Below are 13,043 nucleotides of genomic sequence, written 5' to 3'. Positions count from 1 at the left end.
GGTCAAAACAAACTCCTTCTCAAGGTGGCTCCCGACACCGTAGCACCAGCGTTTTTTTAAATGAGAATTTAAATGGATCGATTTAAATACTTACCTAGGAATTGGACAATCACATCGTTGGGTGATCGTTGGTTAATTCAAACCCATCTTCAGCGCGATGAATGGGAAATTCGGCAAAGACACATGGTCACGCCGCTACAGGCTACAGGTGAACGCACGCACGCTGTTGGCTATTGTTTATGTAGAATGGTGTTGAACCTCAAAACAACGGGTGGCTGGCCACATTGAGCGATGTTGTGGTGCGTACACAACGAACCAGAAATGAACCATCGCGTATAAACGCCGACCGGTCGCAATGTAACGACCATAATACTGCGTCGTAAATGTAATTCGCTTCTCGGACGGGAACCTCTCGCTCACCACAAAACAGCATGCGACATCGAATTTCATAATATTCGTAAGCATCGTCGCGGGTGGTTGTAATTTACGGGCAGGCAGCCAGGCAGGCAAGTGAACGGCAATGGCAGCGGAAGCAACAACAGCACCGACGACAACATTCGACAAGGCACCAGGCAGCAGTGAATCGTCGCTGTGTTCCAAGGATAAAAGGTAAATCTAGCTGGGCAGCGGACTTTTGGGCGAAAGGACACCGAGGTGTCGCGGCATTTGATTGGGTTTTTGGCAGTGGAACTAACAATCTGTGTTTTCGGAGGGTGTGGTTTCTGGTTGCTTTGATTGTGTTTTTATTTGCTTTAAGTTGGTCCAACTGGTGGACGGGCACATCCTTCGACATGTTACGCACATTGGAAAAGCGGATTCTTTCCTGTAAGTGGTACAGTTAGACGTGGTTAGTTTACTATTCCGATGATGCAACTAACCGCGCGCTGTTCGAACGTTCCAGATCTCAAGACGCCGTACCGTGGCAGCTTCGTTGACGTTGGTCACTGTGTCGGTGAGGCGGATAAGGTATGGACGCTGTCGCTCAACACGGAATCGCCGAACGTGCCACTGGTACTGGTGCACGGGCTCGGTGCCGGTGTAGCACTGTGGGTCCTGAATCTGGACGCACTCGCCAAAGATCGGCCAGTCTACGCGATCGACGTGCTAGGGTTCGGCCGCAGCTCCCGGCCACGCTTCTCGTCCGATCCGATGGTGGTAGAAAAGCAGCTGGTTAAATCGATCGAGGAATGGCGGCGCGAGATGAACCTGAAGGAGATGATACTGCTCGGCCACTCGATGGGTGGCTTCATTGCGGCCAGCTACGCGCTCTCCTATCCGGACCGGTTGCGCCATCTCATACTAGCCGATCCGTGGGGTATGCCGGAGAAGCCGAAAGACTTCGAGAGCAACGTGCGCATCCGGTTCTGGTTGAAGCCGATCTTTGCCATTTCGAAGATGCTGAATCCGCTGTGGCCGATACGGTTCGCTGGCCCGTACGGACCGTCACTGGTGAACCGGTTCCGGCAGGATATAGTGATGAAGTTTTCGTCCGTCATTACGGAAGGCATGGACATATCGAATTACATCCATCAATGTAACTCGCAGAACCCGACGTAAGTAAGGGTGGGAGCGTGTAGACCCGGGTAACCTTTGAGTCTAGCGAACTGATTCAACCGTTTCTCCTCAACAGCGGTGAAGGTGCGTTCCACTCAATGATGCAAGATTTTGCTTGGGCCAAAAACCCGATGATGCATCGTATCGGGGACATGAAAAGCACCGTCCCGGTTACGGTACTGTACGGTTCCAAGTCCTGGCTGCTGCATACCAGCCCACCGGAAACGGTCAAACAGCTCAGTGACAATAGCTTTGTGAAGGTAAAAATTATTGAAGGATCGGGCCATCACATCTACGCCGACGATGCGGACGCGTTCAACGAAATGGTCAATGAGGCTTGCCGTGCGGCCGACAGTGTGCAGAAGGTAGAAGAACCAGCGAAATAGTAGAAGCTATACGGTGGTTCTCGCTACTGCTCCACTACTGTCATCTGCTCAAATCTACCTGCCGAACCATAGCAAAGCTCCAAGTTATCGGTTATGTTACGGGACAATCCGACTGCCGGATGGTTCGTCGCGTGCGTGACGCGAGTGACGGTGCGAAAAATGCGGAGTCGGTACGATATGAAAAGTGATTTGTCATCCGCTGATGACATCATACGGAGTAATTGCCGTATCGCGTTGCTTCCCCCACCGCACTCAAGGCTTAGGCGCGAGAAATACGGCCGCGTCATGATGTTGTGTTCAATGGTGTGAGGGAAGAAGGGAGCGGAATGGAGCGGCAAGGAGGTAACGAGCTGTAGTTAGCTTACGCGCTCTAAGCGGCGATGGAATAAAAATGTAGTTGCGACAGTTTCAGAAACTGGACCATGCCGAGTGGAAGTTTCAAAACCTCAGGAAAGCTAGAGTATTTTAATTAATCTTTTTATATAACTAGCAAACACTAAACAGTTAGTAGAGACGTTAGGCTGTAAGTTTCCGTTAAATATGTGTGTAATATATTGTAAATTGTGAATGTTCGTTGCTTTGCTTTCGTTAGCTACGATGACATGTGGGTGATAGGCCCGCGTGTGTGTGGTGTTGGTGAGCTAACGCACACAAACGTCATGATAGGCCTTATCTGAAATATCGGTAACTGATTGTTATGTTAGTAGGCACAACATAACACACCACAGGCATTTCAAATAGACAAGCTATTGAAACGGACAATAATTGTGCTGTATGTATAGTTTCATAATCAAACGTTCTCGATGGAGCGCTTTAAAGAGTTTTGAACATTGACCCTGACGGTTAGTCGCCAAAACACACGAGCGAGTCATGGGAATCAAGGAGTTCCGATCTTTTTTGGTTGTGAGTTTTTTTGTGTGGAATATACAGCACTTAGATTATGATCCGGTATGAGAATTTGTAGGTGGCATTGGGATACAAATTCGAGATTCTAACCCGAGATTGTGATTCAAATCGCGGTTTAGGATCCATATCCGGCATTTTGATTTGGATGAGAGGATTGTGTAGAAAACCTGGAAGTAAGTAAAAAATGGATGAGTTTTGGCAAAGTCGGAGGTCTCTGTCAAGAAAAGATGATTAAGCTAGCATCCATAATTAGCGAGGCATTACAATTCAGTCCGGCTTTATTGAAGTACTTGAATCAGTTATTCGCACACAACGTTGATGGGTCAGGGAAGCTCTTAGATTAGTCCCAGTCAGCATGGGTTTATGTCGGGTCGATTCATCTCCACTAGAGTCCAGTTTCCTTATCCCTAATGATAGAGTCCTCCAATTCGATGTTATATACACAGATTTTTCAGGGTTCCTCTATTCGGACTTTAGCCCAATTTTATATGTTGGATTGTGTTGTTACAAACTGTGTAGATATTATTTCCCTGGGGTTCTTATCATTTAGCAATAGAAACGGATATTCTAATTTAGCGAGTTCCTGCGTTTCTGACTCGAGCTCAGTTAACGGTTGCTCAGTTTGATGGCCCACGTTCATTTCCTTAAGCGTCATTTAAAAGGATGGTTTGTATCTTGAATCTAAAGTAACTCATCGGCCTGGGAAATCTAGCTTACAATCGGAGTAGAAAATGTGTTATCTTGAACACTAAATTTCGAACTTCATCGTCGTCCTTTTAGAGAAGAAGTGCCCTGCTAAAAGTGCTTCGCGTCATGAAGATCGCGTGCATCCTGGACACACTATTTTCTCTCATAGATGAATACTATTTCTTTCGATCTCTTCAAATGCTTGGTTTCGCGATAGCATTCGAACCATCATTGTCGTTGGAGGCATACACCCGACAGACCCACCGGCCAGTCGGTACCGGCTTGTCGGAGGTTCTGACTGTAATAAAAACCTTCTGAGAAGCAGAGTATCGGTTGAAGGTTGAACCAACTTGAGGTTGTGAAAGAGTAGCAACGTGTGCACCTCGTTTGTACCGCGATTGATAGTGAAATTCAGAAGTGCTACATACTCCTACGACTAAGAAGACTCTAATGACTTCTCTTTGGGCGTGAAACTTGGACTATGCTAGCGGAGGTCGTCCATGCTCTCGCTACTTTTTATCGATGGCGGTGTATGTTTGATAAGGTACCGTGGACAAGGAATACTAGTAAAATTTTTGGGCAGATATTCTGACGCTTGTTAAAGTCGGTAGTAGACGTTAGTTTTCAGACCGACTTCAGACTTAAATCCAAATTTTTACTTGAATTCAATTTTCATCATCTGCCTTTGTGCGCTTGGTTCGCTCAACCTTGAAGAATAGCCTTGACAACCTCAGATGTGGATGACCTAGCAAGACACCACGCTAACGGAAGGTATAACGGAAGGGGATGGGAAGACTGCAACAAATTGTAGGTAAAAGGTTTTTGTAGTGCAATAAGCAATCTTTGTCGTTGACATAGCAAAACAACTACAAAACCACATACCACCAACTGTAATTAGTACAGTTTATCGGCAACGCATATCGATTGCGGGTCGTAATCAATTAAGGAAACTTTCTCACTCGACCGGCCGTCTGGATGGCATGCAGTGGGTACAATTTCCCGACTGTTTTTTCCCCCCTGCGCTCCCACATTCAAACCCCAACACCCGGATCACAGATGAACCGGAAAATTTTAATCTGCATAGCGAAGTACATCGATCATAATTAAACCTTGTGCGGCCGGATGGCCGCGTTTTGACGCAACTATTCGTGCGTGATGAGCAACGATTTGTGATAGAGGAGGAGAAATTGATGTCGCGTTTCAATGGTCGCCAATGATGGCGGTTTGGTAAACGTTCGGTACCCAGTAGGGTTTGAAAGTACGTACCGGTTTTGTTTTTTGCTGAGAGGTTACCGTGATTGCGTTGGGATGGTCGGGAGTTTCTAACCGAGGACTTAGTAAAGCCGTAAAGTACTACTAGAGGCATGACAGGCAGCTGATATTGGCACGTTTATTTATTCCCTGATTCGCAAACCACTTTCGGGACGCTTCGAGTGCTACTTCTAGATATATCTTAACAGTACGGTATTAGCTGTGGTTTGAAGTGAATCCCTGCCTGTAATTGCTACTTTGTTGCGGTAATCGTCGTGCATCACCTGCAGTGTGGCCCGCTGTACAGTATTTCAATTAGTACTCTAATATTGCGCTGCGAGAACACATATCGGTGGATTCGGTGCGAACTAGCACAACCGGTTAGGATCCGTACGATGCACACTTGTTCCTTGTTGGCCGCACGGTAGATATGTTGTGTTTACTTCGCCACCATATCAGGTGTGTGTGTGTGTGTGTTCTGTGGATACATTCCTGGAGTACACGACGCTCGATATCCCACTTTGGTTTCGGTTTTTGCCATCTTGGATGCGGTGGCTTATTGATGCGACTATAGCTACACAGTGTCCGCCATCTTTGCTGCGGCTATACGATAACAGAATGTCCTTACAAAGCGACCATCTCCGTTTGCTTTCCCGCTCCCCCCCATGTTTGATGCGTTCGTTGTAGGATCTCTCATTAGACGTGTGGTAAAAAAAAGGTTTGCCAGAGGTCGGGTGCACGGTGCTCTGATTGCCGCGCTGCAGCAAAACGGTGCCAGGTGGTGGATAGCACACACGACACCGCGGCAGCCAGGCAATTCAACATTTTTGGAATAGTTTTCTGTCACGTTTCCGTTAAGGTTGCTCCAATTAGAGCACAAACTGTGTACGTTGCGTTCCCGGTTGGTGGCGATGTAGAAAACGGTTGTTGCCCGTTTGATAAGGTTATGATCCATCCAGTTTTTCACGGTGTCCGGCGTACATCGGGAGTAGAAAGTGGAAGAGATCATAAAGAGAAGAGGGAGAGAGAGAGAGAGATAAAGAAGAAAAAAATAGCTATGTTAAAGGAAGGGTATACAGGTAAGTTGTTCGGGGTTGCTGATACACGCGGACTCCACCGCGGCCCCTCGGTCAGGCGTCATAATAAGCCCGGGAACGCGCACGGGGCAGGGGTGGTGCACGGTAAACGGGCAAGGGTGAGAGTTGATTTGAAATTGTAACGGCACTGACTGAAGCCGATGGCTATCGGGCATCGCTGGTCCGTCGTTGGCGTTATGCCCGTTCGCTTGACGGTGCGTGACGCATCCGCCCGAGTGACAGGTGGAGGCAGTGGACAGTGTGCCTGCGTTTTCGACCTTGCTGCTTTTTCGCTACCGCAGCGCAAGATGATGGCGGCTCGTGTCTTGCAGAAAAAGCGATACCGAAGCGAAGCCATCGGCCCACCGCACTACCTTACCTAGCAGTGATCCGCCGAACAGGATGAAGATCAGATTGCAGTTGTACGCGAGCAGATAGGCGATAATGTTGCTGCCGGCCATTGCCCCAAACCGGCCGGTCATCAGAATCAGGCACATCGCCATTGCCCTATTTGTTGGTTTTTTTTTTTTGGCGTGGTGCAGCACCGGAAGGGCGGTGATGTAAACACGCGCGTTGATAGGTTTGACCGACGGTTGTTTGTGAATGATGAATTAAAGATTTACCGGTCGTTTTTACCGAGACGTCAGCGAGCCGAGGGAGGCGGGAGGGGGAAAGTAAAAGAGAGAAAAATAAAATTAATAAAAAAGAAACGAGGTAAAGATAGAAAGTATTCGTTGGTACATCGGTGTAAATGAGATCAAATGATGGTAATTATTTCCAGTAGGTTTATGACGTTCGGCGTAGCGTTTTCGGCTTATAGTGGGGCGGTGCTCCGCCGACCTCGAACCACTGCATCCGAGTATCCAGTATGGCGTAGAAGGCGTGGATGGATGACCACCAGAATTAAGATGGATGCAGTACGCAGTTGTTGGGCTAGAATGCGTAAGGCTCCGACGAGACTCCGTAAGCCAATTATCGTTCAAGCGGGTTTTTACACGCTTCGATCAACCGGAGATCTCACGCCCTACAACTGCGGTTAGCCATCAGCGATCGCTACAAGCGTGCGTGTCCAGGTTTCACAGGTTTGTGGAGCTTGCGCCAGGAAATCGCGTTTGCAAAGTTGGCGCATTATAAAAGAAACTTCGCACTGCAAATCGCACCGATTTTTCCTATTACTATTTTGACTCCGACCCTCGTCCGGCCTCTAGCCGTGCCACCACCTTCTAGCCTCCCGTACTGCTTGTGCCCCGCTTTCGGCAGAAGACGCAACGCGGTGGTAGAGTGCGGTCGGCGCAGGTGCATGATGAGTCGAGGCTAATCGGAAGCAGCAAAGAGGCAGCCTGGAGCTCTGGAGACCGTAAAGCGTACCTAAACCTAATCGACACCTCGTACATCTTCTCGTGCGCGGCTGCTCCACACCCGACTCCTGGCACCACCTGGCCTGGGCGCTGTAGAGAAACTAACTAAAAGACAGGCCAGGGAACGAAGAGAAAAGGGGGGAGGGGGGGGGGAGAGATGGGGAAGTGAAGAAAAAAAAAAGAAGCTTACCGGTAATTAGTCGGAAATAGGTCGACCGATATTGCACTTAGGACGCCACCGAGGCAGCCAGACGAGACGAAGGCAGCGATCAGTATCAGCGTCAGATAGAAATCGGAAGTCCACAGTATGGCGAGCCCGCAGATACCGCACACCACAAACCATCCGTCTGCCGTGGGGAAACGAAGAAGAAAAAAAAAGAAATAGAAAAGCGTAGCAATCTTTAGCGAATGGGGGGAAAAAAGAAGAAAAAATACACACACACACACAACAGCACAAGAAATGGAAAATGAAAATGAGCGTTGTGTGTTGGTTTGGGAAAATACGGAGCACGTATGTGCCGGATTCGATCACTATAATTAAGGCGCGTACACATCCCGGGCACCCGGTCTTGTTGGAGGCAGCTGCTGCTGGCGACGGGGTGAGATGAATCCGCTCCATACTGCCGATACTATCGCAAAATGAGTCTTTCTCTGTGTGTGTGTGTGTTTTTATGTTACTTTTTGCTTCCTATCTACTGCTAGAAATGGTTCGATTTTTATGGCCGTTCGCACGGCGTCCAGCGCACCGTCTTCGAGAAAAGCAATTTCTATTGTTTTGGATTGGACGCTTTTACGCAGGATTAAATGGAGGAACTAGCGCCCCCCCCCCCCCTCGGGGGAAAAAGGGAGGACGGGGGGACATTTTCTCTGGTTCATTTGGGACACTTAAGGTGACAGATCCGAGTTTGGTTCGGTGCAGGTGTTGGCGATCGTTTGTGCAGAATTTCCTGCCCCGGTGACTTACTGAGCAGTGTCGTCTTGCCGACCCGGTTGATGATCAGCCCGTTCAGTATGTAGCACGCCAGGAAGATCACACCCATCAGGGTGGTGATCAGGAAGATGTTCGCGTTGATGGTGATCGGGCAGGTGCTGGCCGACGGTTCCGACCGGGCAGCCGTTTTGTTTGCGTGCATCAGCGCAATCACGTCGCACAGCTGCATGTCCTCGTGCTGGAGGTACGTGTTGAGGATGTCCGGCACCCAGAGAAACAGTCCGGACGAGGAAGCGAACAGCCCGAACATCAGCACGGACGCCTTGAGCGTGTGCCAGAGCAGCGGGACCCGAAACAGGGGCACGGTTTGCTGCCACAGGTACCGGAAGCCGAGGCTCGAACGGAGCTGCATTTCGTTGGCGAACGCGGCATCTATCGCGTCGAGGGTGATCGACTTGACGGGGAATGTCTGCCGGTGGAGATGAATGGGGGGGGGAAAATGCGAGCAAGAAAAAAAAAACATAAACAAATGAATAGTACTTGAAACGTCAGCGAATTAGCGGGCCGCGAATGGGGATGCGCCCGCCGCCGCTTGGGAAGTTTTGCGCCATTTGCAGCAAAACAATGGCGCTCATTAGCGCTTAGAGGTACCGGGCTGGCAGCGAGTTATTTGGCAAGCGGCGCTCCCGGCCCGACTACAACACGGCTACACGCTTTCCCATTTTCCCATGTCCAATTACTCCCTGCACCGGCCGGTTCATCATCACTTTCGGTACGGTACGGTATTTCCGAAAGGGGGTTATCCCACCCCAGGGAAGAAGAAGCCCGGAATTCCCAGGACCCGCTGCATTCACCAGACGGGGTGCCGCCACCGCAAACGCAACCTTACTTACGTGCTCCGGTTTGCCCTGATTGATGTGATAGATTTTGGCCAAAATTTGCACCACTTTCTCCCGGTGGCCGTTGGTAAGCAGAAACTTTCCACTCTCGGGCAGATAGAGCAGCCCGACGATGATGAGTATCAGCTCGAGCGAGCAGAGCAGCATGTAGATGCGCCACATCGCGTACCGCATGCCGAACAAGTGCAGGTCGAACCGGTCGTCGAGCGGTATCACCAGCCAGGCAAGCGACGGTAAAAATATTAACCCGATCGCCATAAACATGGCCGCCCAGGAGATCACCTTCGCCCGGGATGCTTCACCGTGGAATTCGGCCAGGTACGCGTACGAGGTAGCCGCATTGCCCGACACACTGTGATGAGGAGTGAGAAAAAATTGTAGAAAAGGAGTCCACGAGTTCAAGAGGATTCGCAACTTACAATATGCCGACGAGATACCGTGCCCCGATCAGTACCCAGACGTGCGGCGAAAAGGTGGACAGGGCCGATGTGATGAGTGCACCGGTCGATGCTAGCAGCAGTACCTTACGGCGCCCCCAGGTGTCCGACAGGAAGCCCCACACGTACGAGCTGGACACCACGCCCAAAAATCCGGCCCCATTCAGTATGCCTTTGTCGCTGAAGGTAAGGTCCAGGTCACATTCGGCCGCGGAGATAATGAAGCCGACGTTGACCGTTTCGTTGATCACGCTCATCAGGCACAAGCCGGTAACGAACATTAGCAGGGTGTGAAACCATCCTTGACCCACCACCTCCAGTGCCTCGCTGTACGTGTGGGATGCGGTCGGCGTGCTGTGTGCTCCATTTGTTACAATTTGCGTTGGATCTATCACGATTTCGGCCGATTTGTGTTTTTCATCGTGAGCTGTAACGAAAGCGGGGAAGAGTGAGTGAGCACGGGATAGAAGCGATGGGAAGTAGATGAATGAACTTTACGGTCTGGTCAATCAATAGCGGGTGAGATACGGTCGGGTGGCTAACCTCGAAGGGTCCCGACACTTCGGGCCACACATCCGGTTCGAACTTGTTTGTCTCACTTGCGCTTGTTCGGACGCGGTTTCTACGAAAACTCGCACGATACGTCATAAGCCTGACATCTTAGGGGCACCTTTGTCTCCGAAACAAGTCTCTCGGCTGTCTGGCCTGGTAAATGGATTCTAAACATAATTCAATGTCGCTGTTGATTGATGCGGTTTGGGGACATGGGGGGGATTGCTATAGTTTATTGTTGACAGAGACACGAATGGGTAGTTCGTGGAAATCGTTCCGAAAACATGTTCAGCTGTGTTTGCATAGAGTCGCGTGTAAACGGCCGAATCCACCTGATAACGTGCACTAACAGAGCCTAGCGTTTGATCGTCTGCAACCGTCTGTTTGTTCCAACTATTGCTGGGAACGAATGCTTGCTCGCTGCCACAGAGAATACGTTTACCATCGGGAAGGTCCTCAAATACTGCCGAACGGACAAAAAATGATCTTCAAGGCCCATTCCAAACATTCCAGTGTAGGACCAGCAGGTAGGACAGTAGTCCTTAAGATAACTCGCTTTCGCTCATACGGTCCCAAGTGAACCAACGAGGAAAGATAAGACGGTGAGGGCGTTAAGAACTTATCACCGGGCCACTTTGCCACCGTATTTTCGCTCCGGTAAACAATCGTAAAGTAATCAACGACCTGTCTTAGTTGCTACGGTTTTACGGGCCGGCACACTGAGCACGTGTTTGCGATACGCTGACGAACCGCTAATCCACTAAACCCCAAGATCCTCGAGGCGCAAGAATTCACCCTTACGGGTTTTGTGTGAAAAAAAAAAAAGAAATGGAGGTGTTGGACATGGACACGTTGGGGCTGTTATCATGGTGCTCCTACCACTTTCTCCCTTTCGTTGATCTTCTTCCTCGGGATGTTGCATCGTGAATACGGCGGCTCCGGTGTACCAAGCTCCCTGCCGTCGCACCTGTTTCACACGAGCACTGCACTGCACCGCACCAAAGTAGTGGAGTATCAATTAACAGGCGTAATCCAGACCTAGTTCTGACCGTGTCAACGTCCCGTGCCAAACTGGCGCACGTCTCCACAGATGGCCGTAGTTTAAAGGATGACTTACGCGTTCTAGCTTTCTTTACCCCGTTACGCCGCCACTCCCCGCGCCCGATAACCTCTTGTCAATAGCGTGCATCTACTTCGCCACCGCGGGGAGAACTGTTGACAAGTGAGGTCGCCGGCATCTGCGAGCTGTACGGTGGGAGGTACAGTACCGTACCGCCTGGCAGCGAACTAGCGAACACGATGTTCTTCATTTTGCAAACATCTAAATGATGACAGCTAAACACAAAAAAAGGTAAACAAGCATACGAGACCCACAGCTTGGGACATACCGCCATGGTGTAAAATTAGTTGACTAGACAGACTCTGTTAATGCTTCAGGTGGATCTGCCTTTCTGGCACGTACTGTAATCCCCGAGTTCTAGAGATGCGTTCTACGCGTGGTATCTGTGGTTGGTGCGGGTGTATAGCAAGAGTAGGGCGAAAGTAAGCCGCACCGAACGATCGCCTCTGTTACGCATGCTTGCGTTATCAAGTGATCGATTAGTGGGGCAATGATCGAAGTGCGCGTCAGGAAACTGCGTGTACTGCCCTTTTCCGGCACCGGATGACTCGGTACGATATGTTGTGACAATAAGTTAAGAATGGCCGTTCCTCAAGAGGGCGTGACTGTTGGAGATGATAATGGAATCGCAATAATTGCGTCCTACTAAATTGGACGCTATCATAAAACTGATGTTTGCAACGTTGCAAAACAGATCACTCGGATGGCGTTGGCGAGATGCTGCCTCGTACTTCAACAATGGCCGTAGTCATCGGTAACGAGCCACGTGGTAGGATGAAGCCCCGTGCAAGTTACAGCGTCTGCAAACTCAACCAAACAAGGCAAGAATGTGAAATCACATAACCTCGAAAGAGGAAAAAAGGGTAGCCAACAGTTACAGACCCGGTTGGGGGTCGATTACGCTGTCTGCGCTTACCCATGGCGGCTGTGGTCGAGCCCCGGGCAACGCAAACACCGCTCTATTTCTATTTGTTTTAGCGAATCTAGCAACTCATTCTATTTTAAAGCAGCCGCACCATAGCCCGGTTTGTGCACTTTTGCTGTCTGTTTTGATGTTGTTCTGGTGCGCGGTACCTCCACTGATGAGCTCACTCTTGGAGGGCCCATCCATGTGTAGACAGTGGAACGTTCGTCACCGGGTACCGGGGCTTGGGACGGAAATCGTCGTCGCTGTGGAGTGGTGGTCCAGAAGTTGGTCGGTGCAGTCAACAGTTACCCTCGGGAACAGTGCCGGTGGAGCATTGAAAATGGCAAGATGTACTGTTATCTATAAATGGGCAATAAATCAAAACAAATGTCTCCGGCATCCGATCCGGCACACATATCCAAACATAACGGGGCCCATCATGACACCAGGGTACCGTGTGCCGGTGTGTCCAGCCAACGCTATTCTCTGTTGATTTTCACTGCAGCACTTTGTGACATGGTTTTTTTGTTGTTTCGCCTAACGCTTTAGTACAACGGTGTTGATTAAACAGTAGCCGACGGTGCGCTCCGGTGGCGGTTCCAGCTAGGTTGTCTTGGAACTCCGGCTCCCAGGATTGTGGTTTGCGGAGGGCGAATGTCAGCGCAGGTCCGTCATCAATAAATTCTTCACCACTATCCGAAACGGGTAACTATTCTTCAAACCATCGAGTCTTTGGCAACTGTTGGAAGTTATTCTCGCTCGTGGGGAGCTCCCGGTACCTATCGTGCCCGGTGAGCTCGTATTGCGGGCAGTTGGTGGTGGTGGTGGTGGTACAGTGGTGCCCAATCGTAAGACACACGTTCACCGTTATCTATGAAGGTTTCTCGTGCGTAACATTACGATCGAACACAACCTCATCAGGCTGTTGTTGGTGGTGGCGTAGTTCCGGAAGGCTGCCCCGAGCTAGTTAAGCTAGTCC

The 13,043-nt window shown here is 50.0% G+C and overlaps 2 protein-coding genes across 4 annotated transcripts; one reads left to right on the top strand and one right to left on the bottom strand.

Moving 5' to 3' along the window:
- Positions 1-256: 256 nt before the first annotated feature.
- Positions 257-2,508, top strand: LOC118507879 ((Lyso)-N-acylphosphatidylethanolamine lipase-like). 2 transcript variants are annotated; one of them, XM_036047106.1, is made up of 4 exons: positions 257-609; positions 758-825; positions 902-1,553; positions 1,631-2,508. In XM_036047106.1, exons 1-4 carry the CDS (start codon positions 521-523, stop codon positions 1,938-1,940), a joined length of 1,119 nt encoding a protein of 372 aa, XP_035902999.1. In that variant the 5' UTR covers positions 257-520; the 3' UTR covers positions 1,941-2,508. The 2 variants fall into 2 exon arrangements, with proteins under 2 accessions (XP_035902999.1, XP_035902988.1); XM_036047095.1 differs by having other exon boundaries at positions 357-609; positions 713-825.
- A 2,379-nt stretch (positions 2,509-4,887) lies between these two features.
- On the bottom strand, positions 4,888-11,188 carry LOC118507763 (synaptic vesicle glycoprotein 2B). Of its 2 annotated transcripts, XM_036046793.1 has the most exons (8): positions 10,917-11,188; positions 9,984-10,190; positions 9,468-9,912; positions 9,043-9,400; positions 8,183-8,618; positions 7,409-7,565; positions 6,240-6,367; positions 4,899-5,665 (listed from the first exon to the last, which is right to left on the bottom strand). In XM_036046793.1, exons 3-8 carry the CDS (start codon positions 9,764-9,766, stop codon positions 5,628-5,630), a joined length of 1,416 nt encoding a protein of 471 aa, XP_035902686.1. In that variant the 5' UTR covers positions 9,767-9,912; positions 9,984-10,190; positions 10,917-11,188; the 3' UTR covers positions 4,899-5,627. The 2 variants fall into 2 exon arrangements, with proteins under 2 accessions (XP_035902677.1, XP_035902686.1); XM_036046784.1 differs by lacking the exon at positions 9,984-10,190 and having other exon boundaries at positions 4,888-5,665; positions 10,917-11,113.
- Positions 11,189-13,043: the final 1,855 nt, after the last annotated feature.

Source organism: Anopheles stephensi, chromosome X (assembly GCF_013141755.1).
Source record: "Anopheles stephensi strain Indian chromosome X, UCI_ANSTEP_V1.0, whole genome shotgun sequence".
Lineage (NCBI taxonomy): Eukaryota > Metazoa > Arthropoda > Insecta > Diptera > Culicidae > Anopheles > Anopheles stephensi.
Note: the sequence above shows the minus strand (reverse complement) of the source record. Positions and strands in the feature narration are given on the sequence as shown.

Coding starts and splice junctions, on each gene's coding strand:
- LOC118507763 (XM_036046784.1), bottom strand. CDS start 10,959: ATGCAACATCCCGAGGAAGAAGATCAACGAAAGGGAGAAAGTG. Junction 9,401..9,467: donor CGGTATCTCGTCGGCATATT/GTAAGTTGCGAA, acceptor TCCTCATCACAG/TGTGTCGGGCAATGCGGCTA. Junction 8,619..9,042: donor ATCAGGGCAAACCGGAGCAC/GTAAGTAAGGTT, acceptor CTCCACCGGCAG/ACATTCCCCGTCAAGTCGAT.
- LOC118507879 (XM_036047095.1), top strand. CDS start 521: ATGGCAGCGGAAGCAACAACAGCACCGACGACAACATTCGACAAGGCA. Junction 610..712: donor CTGTGTTCCAAGGATAAAAG/GTAAATCTAGCT, acceptor GTGTTTTCGGAG/GGTGTGGTTTCTGGTTGCTT. Junction 826..901: donor GGAAAAGCGGATTCTTTCCT/GTAAGTGGTACA, acceptor CGAACGTTCCAG/ATCTCAAGACGCCGTACCGT.